Raw genomic sequence first — 16,084 nt, 5'->3', positions numbered from 1 at the left:
TTCACAGGCCAATTTTGATTGTTTCACTACCCTTCATCTGTGCACTTCCAACCTACCAGCAGTCCTCTGCAGTCAGCAGGAGGTTGCTCAGCAGAGCGCTGCTGGTTAGTACATGCACCAGTAACTCTGGATGCTGGAGGTGGTCAACCCTGTAAGTCTAAGTTTAGAGAAACCTCGTGTCTCACTTTGTGCCTACCTGATGGACCCTGTCCTCTGTACTACACACTTTCTATTCTGCCTGCTTTTTCTTTTACTCGGACAGCCTTTTTCTTTCCTAAGTTGGATCTTCCAAGATCTTCAGAAGCTTCCACACTGTAACCCTGTTTTCAGATGAAACTTGTAGTCCTTTCTTCTTTGAGTGCATGCAGAGCTTAGGATCCAAGAGCTCTTAAAAGTTTTTTGATGCTTTCAGTAGGTATCTGTAGTTTTGTTTCCAAATCTGTCATCAACTTCTATTGAAGGAAAATACTACCTAGGAAATACTACTGACTTCAGACAGGGAAAGCAACCTGGTGCATTTGTTGTAGGTGTGATCCTACTATGGCAAGGGAAGGAGGAGAGACCAAGTGCCTGAAAATACTGACAGCTTTTAAAGATTTTCAAGGAAGGGTCCTTAGGATGTACAATTTCCTAGCCTGGGTGGCTGGGCTTAGAGACCACAGCAAAAAAAAAAAAGAGGGGGATGGGGGAGGATTGGAGGATTCCTCCCTTTCTTTCATGGGCATCTAGTTACACACTGAGCATGGGATTGCGAGTCTGGATATTAACCTAATGGAATATTAAGTGGCATATAAGCCTGCGTGGCTGGGTTACACATTGTAGACGTCTCGGAGACTCTTTGCTTACTTTCTTGTTTGAAGTCAGCAAATTGCTTCAATGAAAGGGAGCTGTTTGTGGAAAGCTGTTGTGAGCTTGTTGGCAGCAGCAGCTGTGCTTGTTGGGATTTCCATTTCGTATACCAAATATATGTGAACTTGTAATCTAACCCAAAAAAGAAACCAACGTACACCTTTCAGATGTGTATCTACATGAGCCACGTAACCAGAGGAATTAGTTGTGAATGAAGGCATGAGAAGAACAAGCAGATTCTGGAAATGGAAGCGGGCAGTGTAAATGTGGTGTGAATGGGATAGAGGCACTGCCAGGAGCTGCGCTAGCAGGCAGATCCCTTTCGTGTACTATCTCCACCTCAGTGTTAGGAATAGGTGTGAGATGGGGGAAAAAAACAACCCAGTCCCTCAAACTGTGAACTAAAATAGACTAATATGCATTTCTTAGTAATCTGATGTACGACAGTCACTGGAGGCCCCATTTCAAAGAGGTTTGGATACCTGCACTATTTAAAACCCTATTGCACTTTATGTCACTTGCATAGGTAGTTACGTGCTTTGAAAGGTCAGAACCTTAGCTCTTGTCCATCTGTTCTGGGCTTAAAGTTCTTGAAATGAGTAGTTTTTGTAAAAAGCAGAGTGGACAGTACCTCTAATGACTCGTATGCGTGTGTTAAATCCAGTCAGTTTTCTCTTTCAACTGATTGAAAAGCTTATTCTATTTTTCACCCAAAGTTTATGTTTTTACTTTTGGTAAATTCAAGCCTTTAACATGAACTGTGTAAACCAAAGAGGGCTTTTAACCAAAAACCAGATAGGAAGTTTTCTTTCCAGTGTTGGAGGTGAAAATGAAAATGAAAACATTCTTCAGAAGTCAAAATTAACAATGGTGCCGCCTTTGTTTGTGTGGGGACGTTTTGTTGGTGTGATAGAAGCCTTTTACCATGTGTTAAGCCCCAATTCATTGCTTTTTCTCTCTAAGACAATTTGTGGGTGCTTTGGTTTGTGTACATAATACTCAAAGACCTCCTTTTAAATGTTCCATATTGCTTGGTATGTCAGAAATTTGATATGGCTTGTAACATTTCACCAACATCACGCATTCAGAAATCACCATGGTCATGATATTAGGGATGGATGAACTAAACAAAAACTCTAAAAAGTGGCCTTAGGAAGGAGGCGTTTCCATTATTGGAGAGTACTCTTGGTAGTGTGCAATTACAAAAAATATATCATGCTGCAACCATCTCAAATACTGACAATGTTGAAGTTGCCAAGTACTGTGAATATAGTTGACTTTTATCCTGAAATTACCTGGTTACTCACTGATGTATTTATTTTTTCTCTCCCTCAGTGTGAACGAACGTGATCATTTGTTAAAAAGGCTCGGCAGGAAAACTCCTCCGAGCCTTTTCCGTGCTCACTCTGTCCAGCAAAGTGTCTCACGTAAGTAATGGTTGGCGTATGCGTGTGTGTTTCACAGCAGTCAGTCCCAGATGAGTGAAGCAAAGGGTGATTACTTTTTAATTAAATTGTAGGTAGAGATAATCTAGTGCAGAGGCTGAGCTGCCAACCAAGAGACATGCATTTGGAAGTGGAATTAGTGTATTTGGCCCTAGGCAAGCAGAGCTCAAATGCGGGTAATTCCCTGGGATCCAATCAGCAGGCCCAAATGACAAAATCCCAATATGCAGATTCTCGACGTGCAAAATCCTGATGGTCTCAAGAATGCTGTAAAACCAAAAACTCTGCAGGATAAAATAAATGTTGTGATAGAGCCTAGCCTACATAGAAATGGCTTCTTTATGAATCCAGTCTCATTAGCTGTGGTTAGCTGAGAATACAGGGATATTTCGGGGATGCCACTTGGGAGCTGTGTATGTTTCTGACGAGGAAAGCCAAGGCGTGCAGAGCTGCCTCGCTCCTCTCCCTCTTTGTCATCCTTTGGGAGGAGAGAGGCAACCTCACACCTTTTCACTGCTGCTATTTGGAATAAATTGCACGTTGAGGTCATCCATTTATTCATCATCCTGGAGGAACAAGACAGGCCTTTACCTGCTAGACCTGAGGTATTTTTGCTCAGCTGACTAAAGAAATAGCCCCAGCATGCAGCACTGCTGCTCACAGGGCAAGGGGCAGGCACGCAGGATTTGGGTTTTGTATCACCGTTGCAGTGAGTTACACCTTTGACTGTTTAAGACTCCCATGAAGCTAATTGGAGTCCACGCTCACTTGTTGGCTGCGTCCTTTTCCGTGGCAGAAATGTTGTGGTTCGGTCATGGAAGCAGGGCTGGGATTTGAGAACTCAGATGCCTGAGGTGTTCCTCTTTCCTACGGGGAATTAGACCGGAGTGGGTGGGACAGTGACGGATCTGCTCGTCTTTGTCCTTTGTAGAGCAGCTGTAAGGCTGTTACTGTCAGGGGGATATAGGGTCTTTAGCAATCAATCCCATTGCTCTTGGCAAAGGTGACGGATGAGCAGAGCAGCCCTGTGAACCGTCTGCTTCTTCCAGGTTTTAATCCTTTGCGTCAAGGAGCCAGGGATGTTGACTGCAGCTCTGCTGTGGGCACACAGACACGCTCCTTGAGGAAATTCCACAGGAGATGATTGGCAGAGCGAGTCAGTAAAACACATAAATAAGTTGCTGTCGAGGAAGTCTGCTGTAGAGACTTAGCACAGTGCAAAAAGGAGATGCACCAGTAGTGACAGCTCAGGCTTGATATCTGCTTTTAGTTTGGTAGAACACATCATCGGGTTGTAAGCAAGTGAATAGCTATTGGGAAAGAAAAACGGGATATCAAAATAAGCCCTAATTTGGATAACCAGCTTCCCTATTAAATGCAAATGATTAAGTGCTAAATGAGTCGGGACAGGTTACAGTCAGCCGTCTGCTTTTCGCATGAATGTAGATTCTGATTGTGAAACTGCTAGGTTTGAAAGACTCTTTTTATGGTGCATCCATGATTCTTTAAAGCTTCTGTCATCTCTTGTCAAATGCTATTTTCAAATGTTGCATAGCTGCTGCATGTACAAGGCCATGTGAAATTCAGGGAACATGTGTGCTGTTTTCACAGCCCTAAATTGTAAAAGTGTTTACTAAATGCTAGAAATCTTCAAAGCCAAAGGATTGATGAATAGGGCAGTTGCCTTGACTCGCTGGGCCAATATCTTAAATCACACTACACGCACTCCGTTTGAAGTCTTGAATCATTCGTGTGTTATTACCAGGCTCCAAGTTCCCAGCCTGCGAAGGCCACTTCTTCCAAGAACTGCTTGTGTGACTTCAACTCAGAATCTGACACTTGCATATAAAACACGAAAATGGTTTGTTTAGATAGAGCTGACAAAGGCTTAAGCAAATCAGCTGCCTTGGTCCCAGTGAGGAAGAAAAATGAGGTTAAAATTCCTAGCACAGATTGTAAAGATGCAGCACTAGCTTGAGATTCACTTCATTTTGCTGTTGACAACAACAGTTTCCAGGATTTTGGTGAGGAAGCGACACCTATAAAACTTCATTTCCAATCACGTGGAGATTAGTTAGGTGCTAGAAAAACATCACAAGGAGTTTCAGAGCTACTTCTAGTGGTTTACAGGGTCCGAGGGGAAAGATGTGGGGGTAAGCCTGCACAGCCCTGTGTCAGAGGATAGAAGCTCACTCGGTGTGCCTCATAGCTTGCTGTTGGAGCCATCCCCTACCCAAAAGTGTTAGCACAACACGAGACTTGATGGCATTGCCGTGGGGCTTTCAGTGGAAGAATTGTGTATGGTTGTCCAGCCCACGTGCTGAGGCCAGACCTTGGCAGTGGAGTTGTTGGCGGTGGTGATGGCAATGACTTCTTCTCCAGGCAAACCTTTTCCAAGTCTCTGTCCAAGTTAATGTTTCCTTTTTTTGTTCTGACTTTGTGAAAGTAGCATCTCCTTTAGGCAAAATTTGTGAATACTTGGGGTGGTTTTACCCTGCCGGACAGCTGAACGCCACCACAACCACTCTCTCACTCCCCTCCTCAAACTAAAAGGGGGAGAAGAAGGTATGATGGAAAGGAAAAGTCTCGAGGGCTGAGATAGGGATAATTCATTTAAAGAGCAAGCAAAAAAGCAAGCAAAGGCCATGAGGAAGCAAAAAGGAGAAAAAAAGAAAAGCACTATAATTTTCTGCTTCCCATCCATGAGCGATGCTTGGCCACGTCCGGGGAAGCAGGGCCTCAACACCCATGGTGGTGATTTGGGAGGACAGACGTTTTCACAATAAAAGCTCCCCTTCTCCTTGCCCTTTCCCAGCTTCTGTGGCTGAGTGTGACACCACACGGTGTGCAATATCCCCCTGGTTGCTTTAGGCCACCTGCCCTGGCTGTGCCCCCTCCCCACCTCTCTCCCACCCCCAGCCTGGGGCTCTGGGGCCTTGCAGGGAGTCTTGGTGCTGTGCCAGCTCTGCTGGGCGATAGACACAACACTGGTGGGATATCAGGGCTGGTCGAGCTACAAGTGCAGAGCACAGCACATTTTGGGATGCTGCAGGGAAGGTTAACTCCATCCCAGCCAGAGCTGGTGCAATACCTGAGGCTGTCCTTGAACCCCTGACCTCCTTACACGACTGGCCTCTGTCACCTGTGTCCCCAGAGCCTCGCAGCAGGACAGGAAGGGTGATGCTCTCCCACTTGCTCCCTGGCTGGCCCTAAGGGATGCCTGATACAATCCCTGCAGCGCGGTTTCCCTCCTGCAATTCAGAACAACCAGCAGCATTCAGTCGTCCTGTGTCTCCGCACGCTCTTAAAAGCAGAGCTGAGTCCCGCTCTCTGCTCTGGCAGAGCTCCCCCCGAAGTGCCGAGAGCTGTGCCTGGACGAGGATTGCTGGGCTTGGCCCAGATTCCCTAGGCTAGCAAAGCAAATCCCCCTTCCCTTGACAGAGCACGGTGATTGCACAGGGTAAGCCCGAACGCGGAGCGTATGGTTTGCACCTTATTAATCAATGGAGAGAAAGCACCTGACAGCTGAGGTTCGTTTCGCAGTATGGGGGCTGGCAAATAATAAATAATAATAATGTGTTCATGCTGAGGGCTCTAATCCCACCATTTATTCTCCACCAGCAGACACCTTCTTCCTCTCGCTTTTCTCCCGGTGCATTTTGATTTGAAAAACAACAGGGTAGCAGCTTGAGATGCTTTTTAAACTCCGTTTCCTCTTACCTTGCATGTGTTTGAAATACACGTTCTGTATTTTTTTTACAAGACAGCCACGTATTTGGTGAATATCAAGTGGAGTTGCAACCTTTTAAAATCGATTGAAAAAGAAATTGGAATAATTAGCTTAGAATCAATGCCGTGGCATCGAGCCGTGTTTGCTACGAGGAAACACCCATAAATTAGCGTCTGGGAGGACAGAGATGGGACCATTTGTTAGGAATCCCTCTTGGGTCCTTCCGAAAACATGGGCATAGTTTATCAGCAGGGAAATGAATGATTTCTGTAAGCATTACTCAGAGCATTCAGGATTTAAAGCAGCTCTCGCTTTCCCAGGGTAAGTGGGAGAGGGTTCCCTGAGAAGTCAAAGCTGAGCTAGCATTTACTGCTTAATTGGTCGATGTGAACTGCGGCATCATGAAGTCTCCTTAAAAACAGTGCAGAGTCCAGTGCTGGGCCAGAGAAGGAATTTGGCTGGCCAGGTAATTCCCTGACGTTGATTTTCACTTTGTCGGAGAGATTTTGGGATCTTTTGATCTTGGCAGCAAGCTGTTGGGATGGCGCGGCGTGCTCAGGGCATACACGGGGAGGCAGCTTCTCTAACCCAGCATTGCACGGACCAGAACAGGCATTGCAGGGAACAGAAATGGATCCTGTTCAATCAGAAACCTGACGGACACCAGATTCTGATCTGCTAATAGAATATCAAAGCTTAAATAAAATAAAAAGGATGCTTTTAAAATTCAGCAGCTTGCCCGATAATATCTGGTACCAGTGAAACCTTAGATCTGATGAGAACGGGAATCTCCTCGGAACGAGTGAGCCCCACTGACAGATATCTGAGTGCTCCTTTTCCCCACTGACAGAAAGGCTCCGAGTACAAAGCTGCTTCCTTCTGCGAGGGCCGGGAGCGGGTCGTGCCCACAAAGCCCCCAAGAAGGGTGCTCCTTGCTCGGGCTGGAACAATGAGGGCCTTGTTCCCCGGGCAGGCTCCTAGGTGTGGTTTTAAAACCCGAGTTGGGGGAAAAGTTCAGACTTCCGAAAAAAGTTCCCTGGTAACTGGCAGATGGAAACTTGCATTGTTTTGGGATGGGGTCTGAAAACAGTGGAAATGGAGAAGCTGCTCGGGGAGCCTGGCTGGGAGCTGAGCGGTCCCAGCGTGTCCTGATCCTGCGAGGCACGGGCAGCTGCCTGAGCAGCCCGAAGCGCCAGCTCAATCGTAACACAAATCAAAAAGCATAGTATGAAATCATCTTCCTGCCTGGAGATCAACACTAAAAGTTTTCAGCATGCTGCCAAATGTCGAGCTTTGACTGAATGGAGGCGACGTGCAAGTCTGGGGGTCGCAGCCTTTCCCATGATGTGTGCCCAAAACTCTCCCTGCTGGTATTTCGGAGTGGATCGAGAACGTGAGAGCGTACGCGTGCCACTGCTGTTGTTAACCATTGATCATCTAATGTAGCAAAAGAATTCGGGCTAAGGTGTTTTCTGCCGAATGACCTATGTACAGCAAAGCCACCGTGATGCAGAGCAGGTTCTGGGGCACGGCTGTCAGTCTTTTAGGGCTTAATTTGGTGAAAAACTACCAGACTGACTTTCCATGGAGAATTTTGCCCAAAAGCTAACAGCGTGCTGGCCCCTTGAGTGGAACAAGCCCACTGGAGGTACTGCTTTAGGTGTGAATCCCACCCTTTTTTCAATGAAAGCCTGTTTTGTAAATATTTCCCTTCCAGTTATCCAGCATGCACCTACATTTTTCCAGAAGTGTTTGCATTTTCTGAATATATTTCATGAACCTTCAGCCAGAGGCAAGAAAACCCAACCTGTACCTCTGCAGCCCTATGTGTATCGGCAGGGAATTGCTCACGGAAAACAAAACGAAGCGCTGCAATCAGTCTTGCGATTGGATCAAAGCTCCTACAGGGCTGCAGGAGGGGAGTGTGACCGCAGTTAGCTCTGGGTGCTGCGTTTCTGCTGGAATCCCCCCCGGCTGGAGGTGAAGGTTTCCTGCCGTGCTTGCGGGTCAGGTCAGCTAACTGCTAGCGTGCCCCTCTGCTAAGAACATGCTAAGGGGGTGCACGGTCTGCCCTGTGAGCACAAACGGGCAGCAAAGGCCCTGGCTTTTCCAGGGATAACCCTCTTCCACTTATCCTGGGAAAGCAAAAGTCCTGGGGCAGGACTGCAGATTTCACCAGCTCCCACTCCCAGGGCTGCCTGGGGGAGATGACAAGTCCCCCACCCCTGAGCCGTGGTGTCATTCTTGGGTTCTCCCAAGCAGAATTCACACCCACTAGCTCTTTCCTACTGCAAAGCCTTACCACGTTTTACATAGCCTGTGATTTTCCCTTTTCTCTGTATTTTGAAGCTATTCAAATCTCCCCTTCTCTTCCACTCTGATTACCCATTTTCAATGACAAATGCCTTTCCTTGATGTCACAGGGACTGTTATACTTTGCTCTCATTTCCTGTTCAGAATTTTTCTGCAGGCTCATGTCTGGTTTAAGTATTGCTTGGTGTTTCAGCACCTCAGCCCTTTAGCTGTTGTGGTTGTTTTGTAATGCGGCGTTTTGCAGGTGAGGTCCAAAATGTCATTTACCTTGTCCACAGTACTTTGAAAGAAGTCAGACTCATTGCTCTTTTCACCTGAGTAATTTCTAGGGAGACCACAGGACCGTGCTAGCTAACAGGATTCCCTTGTGCAAAGCAGAGACCTCCAGCGTATGTTGAAGTTTACCCTATTGGAGATGTAGGTGACTGGCCAAGAGAATCGAGGGTTTCTCAGTGTGACTTGTCGGATGACACCTGGAAACTTGTATAAAAAAAAAAATCCTGAATGGAGCTAAGATGTAACTCAGAGACAGTTGTAGCATAAACATTTCCATGTTCCTCCAGGCCAAGCAAACAGAGTCAGCCAAAAATGCAAATCTGTGTGTTAAGTCCTTAAAGCTCTGCCACTGTGGGAGTTAACCTGGTGTCCAAAATCTATCTGAAAGTTATTAGTTGGGTTAGCTCGGAGGGAAAAGTCAACCATGTACGCTGATGTGGCCTGGGAAGGCAGAGCTGGCAGCTGTCCTTCCAGTGCCCTGTGGGCGCCGCTGTCAATGACAGAAGTGCAGCACAGAAATGAAGATCGTTGTGGCCTGTCGTGTAACCAGGGGTGCCTTTGAGCTGCACTCCAGTGATTTTTTTTTCCTCTTCCTTTGCTTTTTTCAGATGGGTACGCGTTTTCCCAGGAAGAGCACGGCGTTGTCTCCCAGTCGGAGGTTGTTCGGTCCTACGATACGACCAAAAGGAGAACAGAAATAGAATAAATGGCTCCTCACCTGGTGGGTGGTGGGAGTGATGGGATTTGGGTCGATGCATCCACTCGTAATGCATTCTCGACTAGGGCTGGCAGCAGCAGCCAAAACACCAGAGAACTCATTTCTGTGGCCTTAGCCAACCAGTTTCTGTATTTACCCTGCAAACCTTGAATATTTATTGTGGGGGGGAATCATCGTTCGAATTCAGTTGCGAAGCTCTGCCTAAAGTTCTGTTTATGTTGTTACGAAGCATTTGACTGTGCTCTGTGAGGTGTGAAATTAAAACCAATGTTTTACCACTATTTAAAGCATCAGCAGAAGGTTGTTCTGGGAGAAAAACAGAAAATTTATGTTCCATGAGAAATCAGCCTTTGCTTAATTGGAACGGGGTGCTGAGGCTTCCTGTTGGGTTACACCCAGACCAGGAGCACATGGCTGCATGCAGACATTATTCCCTGTAACATTCACTGATTATGAGATTTTCATTTAAAATTTTAACAGACGATTTGGCATAAATTTTATTTATTGCAATGGAAACACAGTCTGTAGCTAAAAGTGCTTATTTGTCTTCTCATGACAGAATAAGACAATAGCAACGAATTACACAGAATCCTTCCCGCCCTCTTACAAGACTTATTAGGGCTCTATCTTATCTTAGCTATCTGAAAACCGATTAATAGCTTACCCCCAAAGCCAGGAGGTGAAGGTTGGAGGGCTCGCCAGCGCAGCTGCATCGAGCGTACAGCATTCTGCACAACATGAACTCCAGTAGGTAACTCTGCGGGTTGTATTTGGATTTAGCCTGGGATTTCCTCCTTGTTATCCCATTCCCATCATAACAATGGAACAAACCAGAACAGAGAGGTAGAAGCTTTTCACATTGTTTGGAAGAAGGGCACGTGCATCCCCCAAAAAAGAGGCTTTCCTCTTGGACGGGGTAGGACGGGCTGGCGGGGGAAGTCAGGAGAGGTTCACACACACACACACACACACACACGTGCCTGCACACACAGAGCTGGTCATTGTGAGGAGGAGACGTGCTGTTTGTTTGTTCTGTCCGAGCAGTCTCTTTTCCAGATCAGATCCATCGACAGGCTTCTGATGCTTCCACTTCGGAGCCCTGGAAGGAATGCTGGCTTCACCCACTCACTGGGAGCAGGGCAAGCGTGCTGCTGCATATATTGGAGTTATGGAAAAAAAAAAAAGAGAAAACAGGGGCATAAGTTAAGGCTGAAAGAGCCCTTAGAAAGCTTACACTGTCCTCCAGACAAGTTCTATTAATTTTAGTTGCCAAGCCACGTTTCTGAATAGCATAAAGTAAATAGTGCTGTGTTTTAGCCAGGTTTCATGGTTAATGTATGGACTACATCTGTGCGTTTAAAAAGTTGGCGCTGTGTTTTGCCCTATTGCCCATCACCCAGAACTTTTGTTGATTTAAATATATCCGAAATCAATTTGAATGTGAGTATTTATGCTTAGCAAGGAGAGAGGGAAAAACAAAAACAAACCCAAAGCAGCCTGGCCCACTGGCTTCATCCCCCTGAAGGGCTGTAGGTAAATGCCAGCACTCGCGTGTGGCAGTTCAGTCCCCAGAGCCACCCTGGGTCCCCGTCCACGTGAAAAAGAAACCTCCAGGCAGGCAGGATGGCTCTTGGGTGAGGCTGGTGGCACGGAGGGAAAAAGTCATCACCTTCTTTCTGCACTGCTGATGAGACAATTGTGCAATAAAGGAAAATCACAAATAATTTTGCCATAGGCGTGAATGTCAAGGGGCCGTGTGTGTGTGTGTGTGTGTGTGTGTGTAATTTTCTGGGAGGTGACTTTTGTTTAAAGGCAGGGATACTTGGGGAGAGAATAAATACGGGGAGGCTAAACCTGATCCCAGCAGCTTTTAAATCTTAATCCTGATCTAACCTCTTAAACAGCCTCTTTTATTCGGGAACAAAATCTATTTAGGACATGCATGGTGTCCTCGAAACTGCTAACTGCTTCTTCCTTTTGTAACACCACAAGTAAAATTAACTTCCCACTGAGACAAAGTGCGATCAGCTCAGTCTTTGTGCTCTAAGCCACACACTAAACATTGGCATGTAAACAATTTGGAGGCTTTTCATGAGGATACTGGAGGAAAAAGAAAAAAAAAAAAACTTTTAAAACCTCTGAATAATGAAGAAGGGCAAATAAATGTATTGAGCGGGGAACAGAAAGGAGCCTGGAGTCTCTTCTGTGCTTAACTTAGTGCCACAAAAGTTTTACAGAGCATAATGAGAGGTGCTGGGGAGGAGCGGCTGTCACCTGGCCTGATTTATTTTATTGGTGCAGGCCACGGGCTGCATCGCTTTGACCTCTCTGTAAATTGAGGTCAACGAGTGTCCCAAACACAACCCCTCCCTCGGGTGAATGCTGGCTGAGGCCGAGCTCCGTGCGCTGGGTGTCAGCTCGATGGAAATCGCACGTGGGGTTCGTCTCACGGCTCTGCAGCATGGGCATGGGGCTGGGGGCAGGCTGTGTCCCTGTCTGACTGCATCCCGTGGAGCCCACCCAGGTCAGGACCAGCCATTCTTCTTGTTCGGTGGAGTCATTACAGGAATGAATCCATCGCAATTTGCCGCGGCCTGCCTGTTGGAGTGGCTGGCCCTTGTGAGCAGCGCTGAGGTGTGTCCGTGTGTCCCAGTGTCGTGGCAGCAAGAGAAGGGCAGCTGTGCCGCGCCAACAGAAAGCCCTGTTCATTAACACAACTTCATGTAACAGCAACCTCTGAAAGCACTTTAGGAAGCGTTACCAACTAGACAGGGTCTGGGAGCAGCAGGAGTGGGAGCTTTCTGCCTGACTGTCCGGATTTAACTCCCTGGGGCTGGTCAGGAGCGAGTTTCTTTGGCAGCTCCCTGCGCTGACCACAGTGGCGAGGCTTTGCTTGGGTTTGCTGCTTTGTTTTCCTTTCAGTGTTCAGGAAGAAGTGGTGATTTTCCAAATGAAACCTGGGTCTGGTTGCTCGGTTTTGTAGCACCATACCCATTATTTTCCTAGCGGCTGCTCTTCTTTCGGCAGCCGCCCAGTACCAAGCTGGAGGTGCTGAGCAGCAGGCGGAGCCGAGCCCTGCTGAGGAACCCGTTGGCCTTTGTTTTTTCTCGACAGGGCTTCGGGTCCTGCTGCGGGGAGCTGGAGTTCAATAACAGCTCGTCAGGGAGAAATGGCGAATAACCAATAACGGGATCTGAGTCAAAGCAAGCTGCTAATGCACCTAGAATTGTGTGCGGCGTTAGCGTGAGCTGTAGGGGCTGTAAATTAAGACACCAGCCGAGCCTCACTTCAGCTGCACTTTGCTGGACCACGCGCTTCTGCTGCCTGCCAGAGGTGTGCAGGCCAGCAGCGAGCAGCAGGCGCTGCAGGAAGGCTCCTGTTACTCAGAGCACATTGTTTTTGCAGCATGCACTCAAGAGTGTGCTGGGAGATGATCATAAATACGCTCATAAAGAGGAGAAAGCTCAGATGGAGCAGAAGGAGTGAAACGTGGGGACTGCTACATGGTCAGAGAAACTTGGCCCGCTGTGGGCACCCCCAGGGCTTTGAGAGAGGCACCTGGTCCCCGTGCTGTCCCTGTCCCGCAGGCTTCTTGTGTCCATGTAGGCTAACGCACCCCATCTGTGGTTTTGCATCGCCTGCAGCCATCGGTGCCGCGATGCCCGATTCCCATTCTGCTGTGGTTTTATAAATGACGACTCCGTGGCAGCGTTAAATACTCCAGCAGCTGTGCCTCTGCTGCTGCACCTCACAGCTCAGGTCTGAAGCGGAGCAGCCCTTGAGCAGGCGTTCACCTCCAAGAGGCACTTTGGATGTGTCAGGTTTTTACCTCGTTTTAAGGCACTGAGGGTGTTTTACCCCGGTTTTGGATCATTGCACACTATCAATACCTTAAACTCCAGTCGGTTTGCAGGGTGAGCTCTGTGTCTCTTGCTGAGCCTCACGATACTCAGAGATGATGTGAAATATCATGATGGGTATTTCCAGCTACAGTGTCTTGGAGGAGAATTTGGCTGTGCCCACGCTGTGCCTGATGCATCCGCCTGGCAGTTTGCTTCTGAGACGTGGCACCGGCCATGTGTGTTGTGCAGTCTCCCCACAGCTGGCCTCAGGCTGCCCAAAAGCTTTTCTGACCTTATAGGACAGAGCCTTGGACTCACCCCTGCCTGTGCTGCAGCCCAGCACCTCCTCCAGGCCCCAGCCCCTGCTCCCTGCCCTGGGCACAGCTCGGGGCTGCGGGCAGCTCTTACAGGCACAGCCAAAGCACTTATCAAAAACGGAGAGCTTCGGATTCAAATCCAAGCATTGTCCCCAGCCATGATTTGTAGTTGTCACTGTGGGGAGCGTGGGGGTGTTTCAGGGGTGAAGGCCCAGCAGGTCACTGAGGCCTCAGCAGGCCTCAACTGGGGCTGTTGGTCTGGGAACCCAGCTCCCGCTGTGACAGGGTTTGAAAGCCAAGAGCAGGGCCTCGTTTGCAGCATGGACAAAAGGTAAAATAGCTGCTGCCTCTCCAAACCCTTCCTTTATGTCTGGTGGTGAGACAAGTTGAACTCTGCTGGGCCTCTCCCTCAGCATCTCCATAAATACTGAAGGGAAACCAAACTGGGTAAAGGGCACGCTCCGTGCGGGCGAGCCCCCAGCTCCGGGCAGTCATGCAGAAACCTAACGATGACGAAAAGCCAAATTTCTTGCCAGGCTGTCACTGTGCGTAGCCGTGAGGTCAGCACCCTTGTAATTACGGCGTGGTGGAGCCAGGGGAGACAGAGCCAACATGAACAGAAAGCCGTGATTATTTCACATTCCCACCACCTTACTGGGTGGCTTCCTGAGAAGATATTCCAGATGTTGTCTTGGCATAAATTAATCTGCTTCAAACCATCTGCAGGGTTTCTTCAAAAACGTGGAGTGTAACAGGCGGTGTGTCTGCCCGACTTCACCCTCCTGGCTGATGTTTTTATTCGGGAGGTGCGTGCAAGTGTTCGCTGTCCTCCTCGGCTGGAAAGTTGCCCCACGTTGGTTCTCGGCTCTTACAAACAGGGCTCCAGATGCTGTGGGCAGCCAAGCCCTCTGGGGACCACGTGTGCCTGTGTGTATTGGAGGAGCCGTTCGACACAAAAACCCCTCCTCCTGCCCCCAAAACATGGCCCGTGTTTCCGGGAGGTCAAATATTTGGCTGTTTTGAGTGGCGGGCTCTTCAGCGGCGTCTCGTTTCATCAGCGCGCCAGGCCCTGTGCCCGCTCGCCTGTCATATCTGTGCTCAGATTGCTTAAATATTGTTACCGATGGGGAGGTTTTAATCTGGGTATGCAGAGCGGAGCAGTGCTGTGGGGGAATGTTTAATTGGCTCCCAGCAGAGCAGCGAGAGCCATGGTGTGTGGGTTTTTTCCTGCAGAAGTGTTACCATTTTCACGTCCTATTAACGTCCTCCGGTAGTTTCCGTGCCGCGGCGCGTTACGGCGGGGTTTGTTTCCCTCCCGGACTGAATACAAATGAAGGTCATTTACTCATATTTTTTAGAGGGCTCAGAAAACTTAGCAAATTTGTAGCTTTGAACAGCAGTGTTGACTGTCGTATGTCTGCACAAAAATATTTCCAATAAACATTTTATTAAAGCAACTCAGCGGAGCAAGGCTTGTTTGTTTTATTCCCCCCCCAAGTTTTGCAGTGAGTTCAGTGATAAATGCACTTGAGATTTTGCCTGCAAAGCTGGTATGGGGTTGATTTTTTTTTATTATTTTTTTTTCATTACCTTCTGGGTGTGTTTTTAAGGGGATGCTTCTGTTTGTGCCAAGGACGAGACTCGGGTTCCTTGCCATGGGGCTGGAATCAGGCCCCAAACACAAGACTGGTGTCTGAGGAAGAATGGCACTGGCAGGCTCACAGCATGTGCCTGATGTTTTAATAGTGTCTCTCCTACAACTGATGCATGCAACATCACCAAAGCTTCGCTAAAATAAGCCTTGGAGATCTTTTACCTTGTCTAAGTGACACAGGCACAGCAGGGAAAAACAAAGTGTTAAACTTTCTTTTGCTCCCAGCTGAATTCACAAGAGGGTTTTGTGCTCAGTGGGCACACACCCGTGGTTGGGGAGGGAATGGTCTGATCGTGCATCATGCTGAGTGATGGTGCAGCAACACGAGAGGTGTCCTGCACAGCATCCCGAGAGCAGGGGGAGGATTTTTTTTCCTGTTCCTGCCTGATCAAGAATTCCACATCCAGCTCTGCCAGTGGTGCCGGACCGACACTGCCAAGCTCGCTTGCGTTGCCTCTCTCGGAGCAGTGCCCCTCACTTGCCTTGAGCAAGACCGAGAGCGTGCAGCACCGCACAAAGGCTCTCCTGTCCCTGGGAGCTCTGTGCCCATCGGCTCCAGGGGACACGCTGTGATCCTCTCCGACACAACATGTTCCTGCCGCTGAACAAATATGTTTGCACAGCGAGCTGTGAGCACCTCGCCCCCCGTGCTGAGCCTGGGAGAGCCTCAGCAGCTGAGCTCTCCTGAGCAGGGCTGTGAGACCCCGGGGTGCTGCAGCCTCCTTCCTGAGCAAAATCCACCCCATGCACCAAGCCAGGAGGGATGCCCAAGTTATGGCCCTGCACTAAAGATCAGTCTCTCCAGATCCCTGGTGACCTCAGGGAATGCGTTGTAAGATCCCCGCAGAAAGTAAAAGTGCACGAGCTGTAACAAAGAGATCTCTTTTTGTCCAGATATTATCAGGTATTGGTGTTAAAATAGGTTTTACCAGGAACAAAA

General features: G+C 48.3%; 1 protein-coding gene across 3 annotated transcripts in view; it reads left to right on the top strand.

The window, feature by feature from the left end:
* The window catches only part of ATP8A2 (ATPase phospholipid transporting 8A2), a 326,460-nt gene extending 311,366 nt beyond the window's left edge, over window positions 1-15,094 (top strand). For all 3 annotated transcript variants that reach the window (XM_082759713.1, XM_082759714.1, XM_082759715.1), the window contains 2 exons: window positions 2,185-2,276; window positions 9,222-15,094. In XM_082759713.1, coding sequence (XP_082615839.1) covers window positions 2,185-2,276; window positions 9,222-9,319 — 190 coding nt within the window. In that variant the 3' untranslated portion in view covers window positions 9,320-15,094. The remainder of the gene's footprint in view (window positions 1-2,184; window positions 2,277-9,221) is intronic.
* The last annotated feature ends 990 nt before the right edge of the window (window positions 15,095-16,084 follow it).

Source organism: Aythya marila, assembly GCF_965140915.1.
Source record: "Aythya marila genome assembly, chromosome: 1".
Taxonomy (NCBI): Eukaryota; Metazoa; Chordata; class Aves; order Anseriformes; family Anatidae; genus Aythya; species Aythya marila.
Note: the sequence above shows the minus strand (reverse complement) of the source record. Positions and strands in the feature narration are given on the sequence as shown.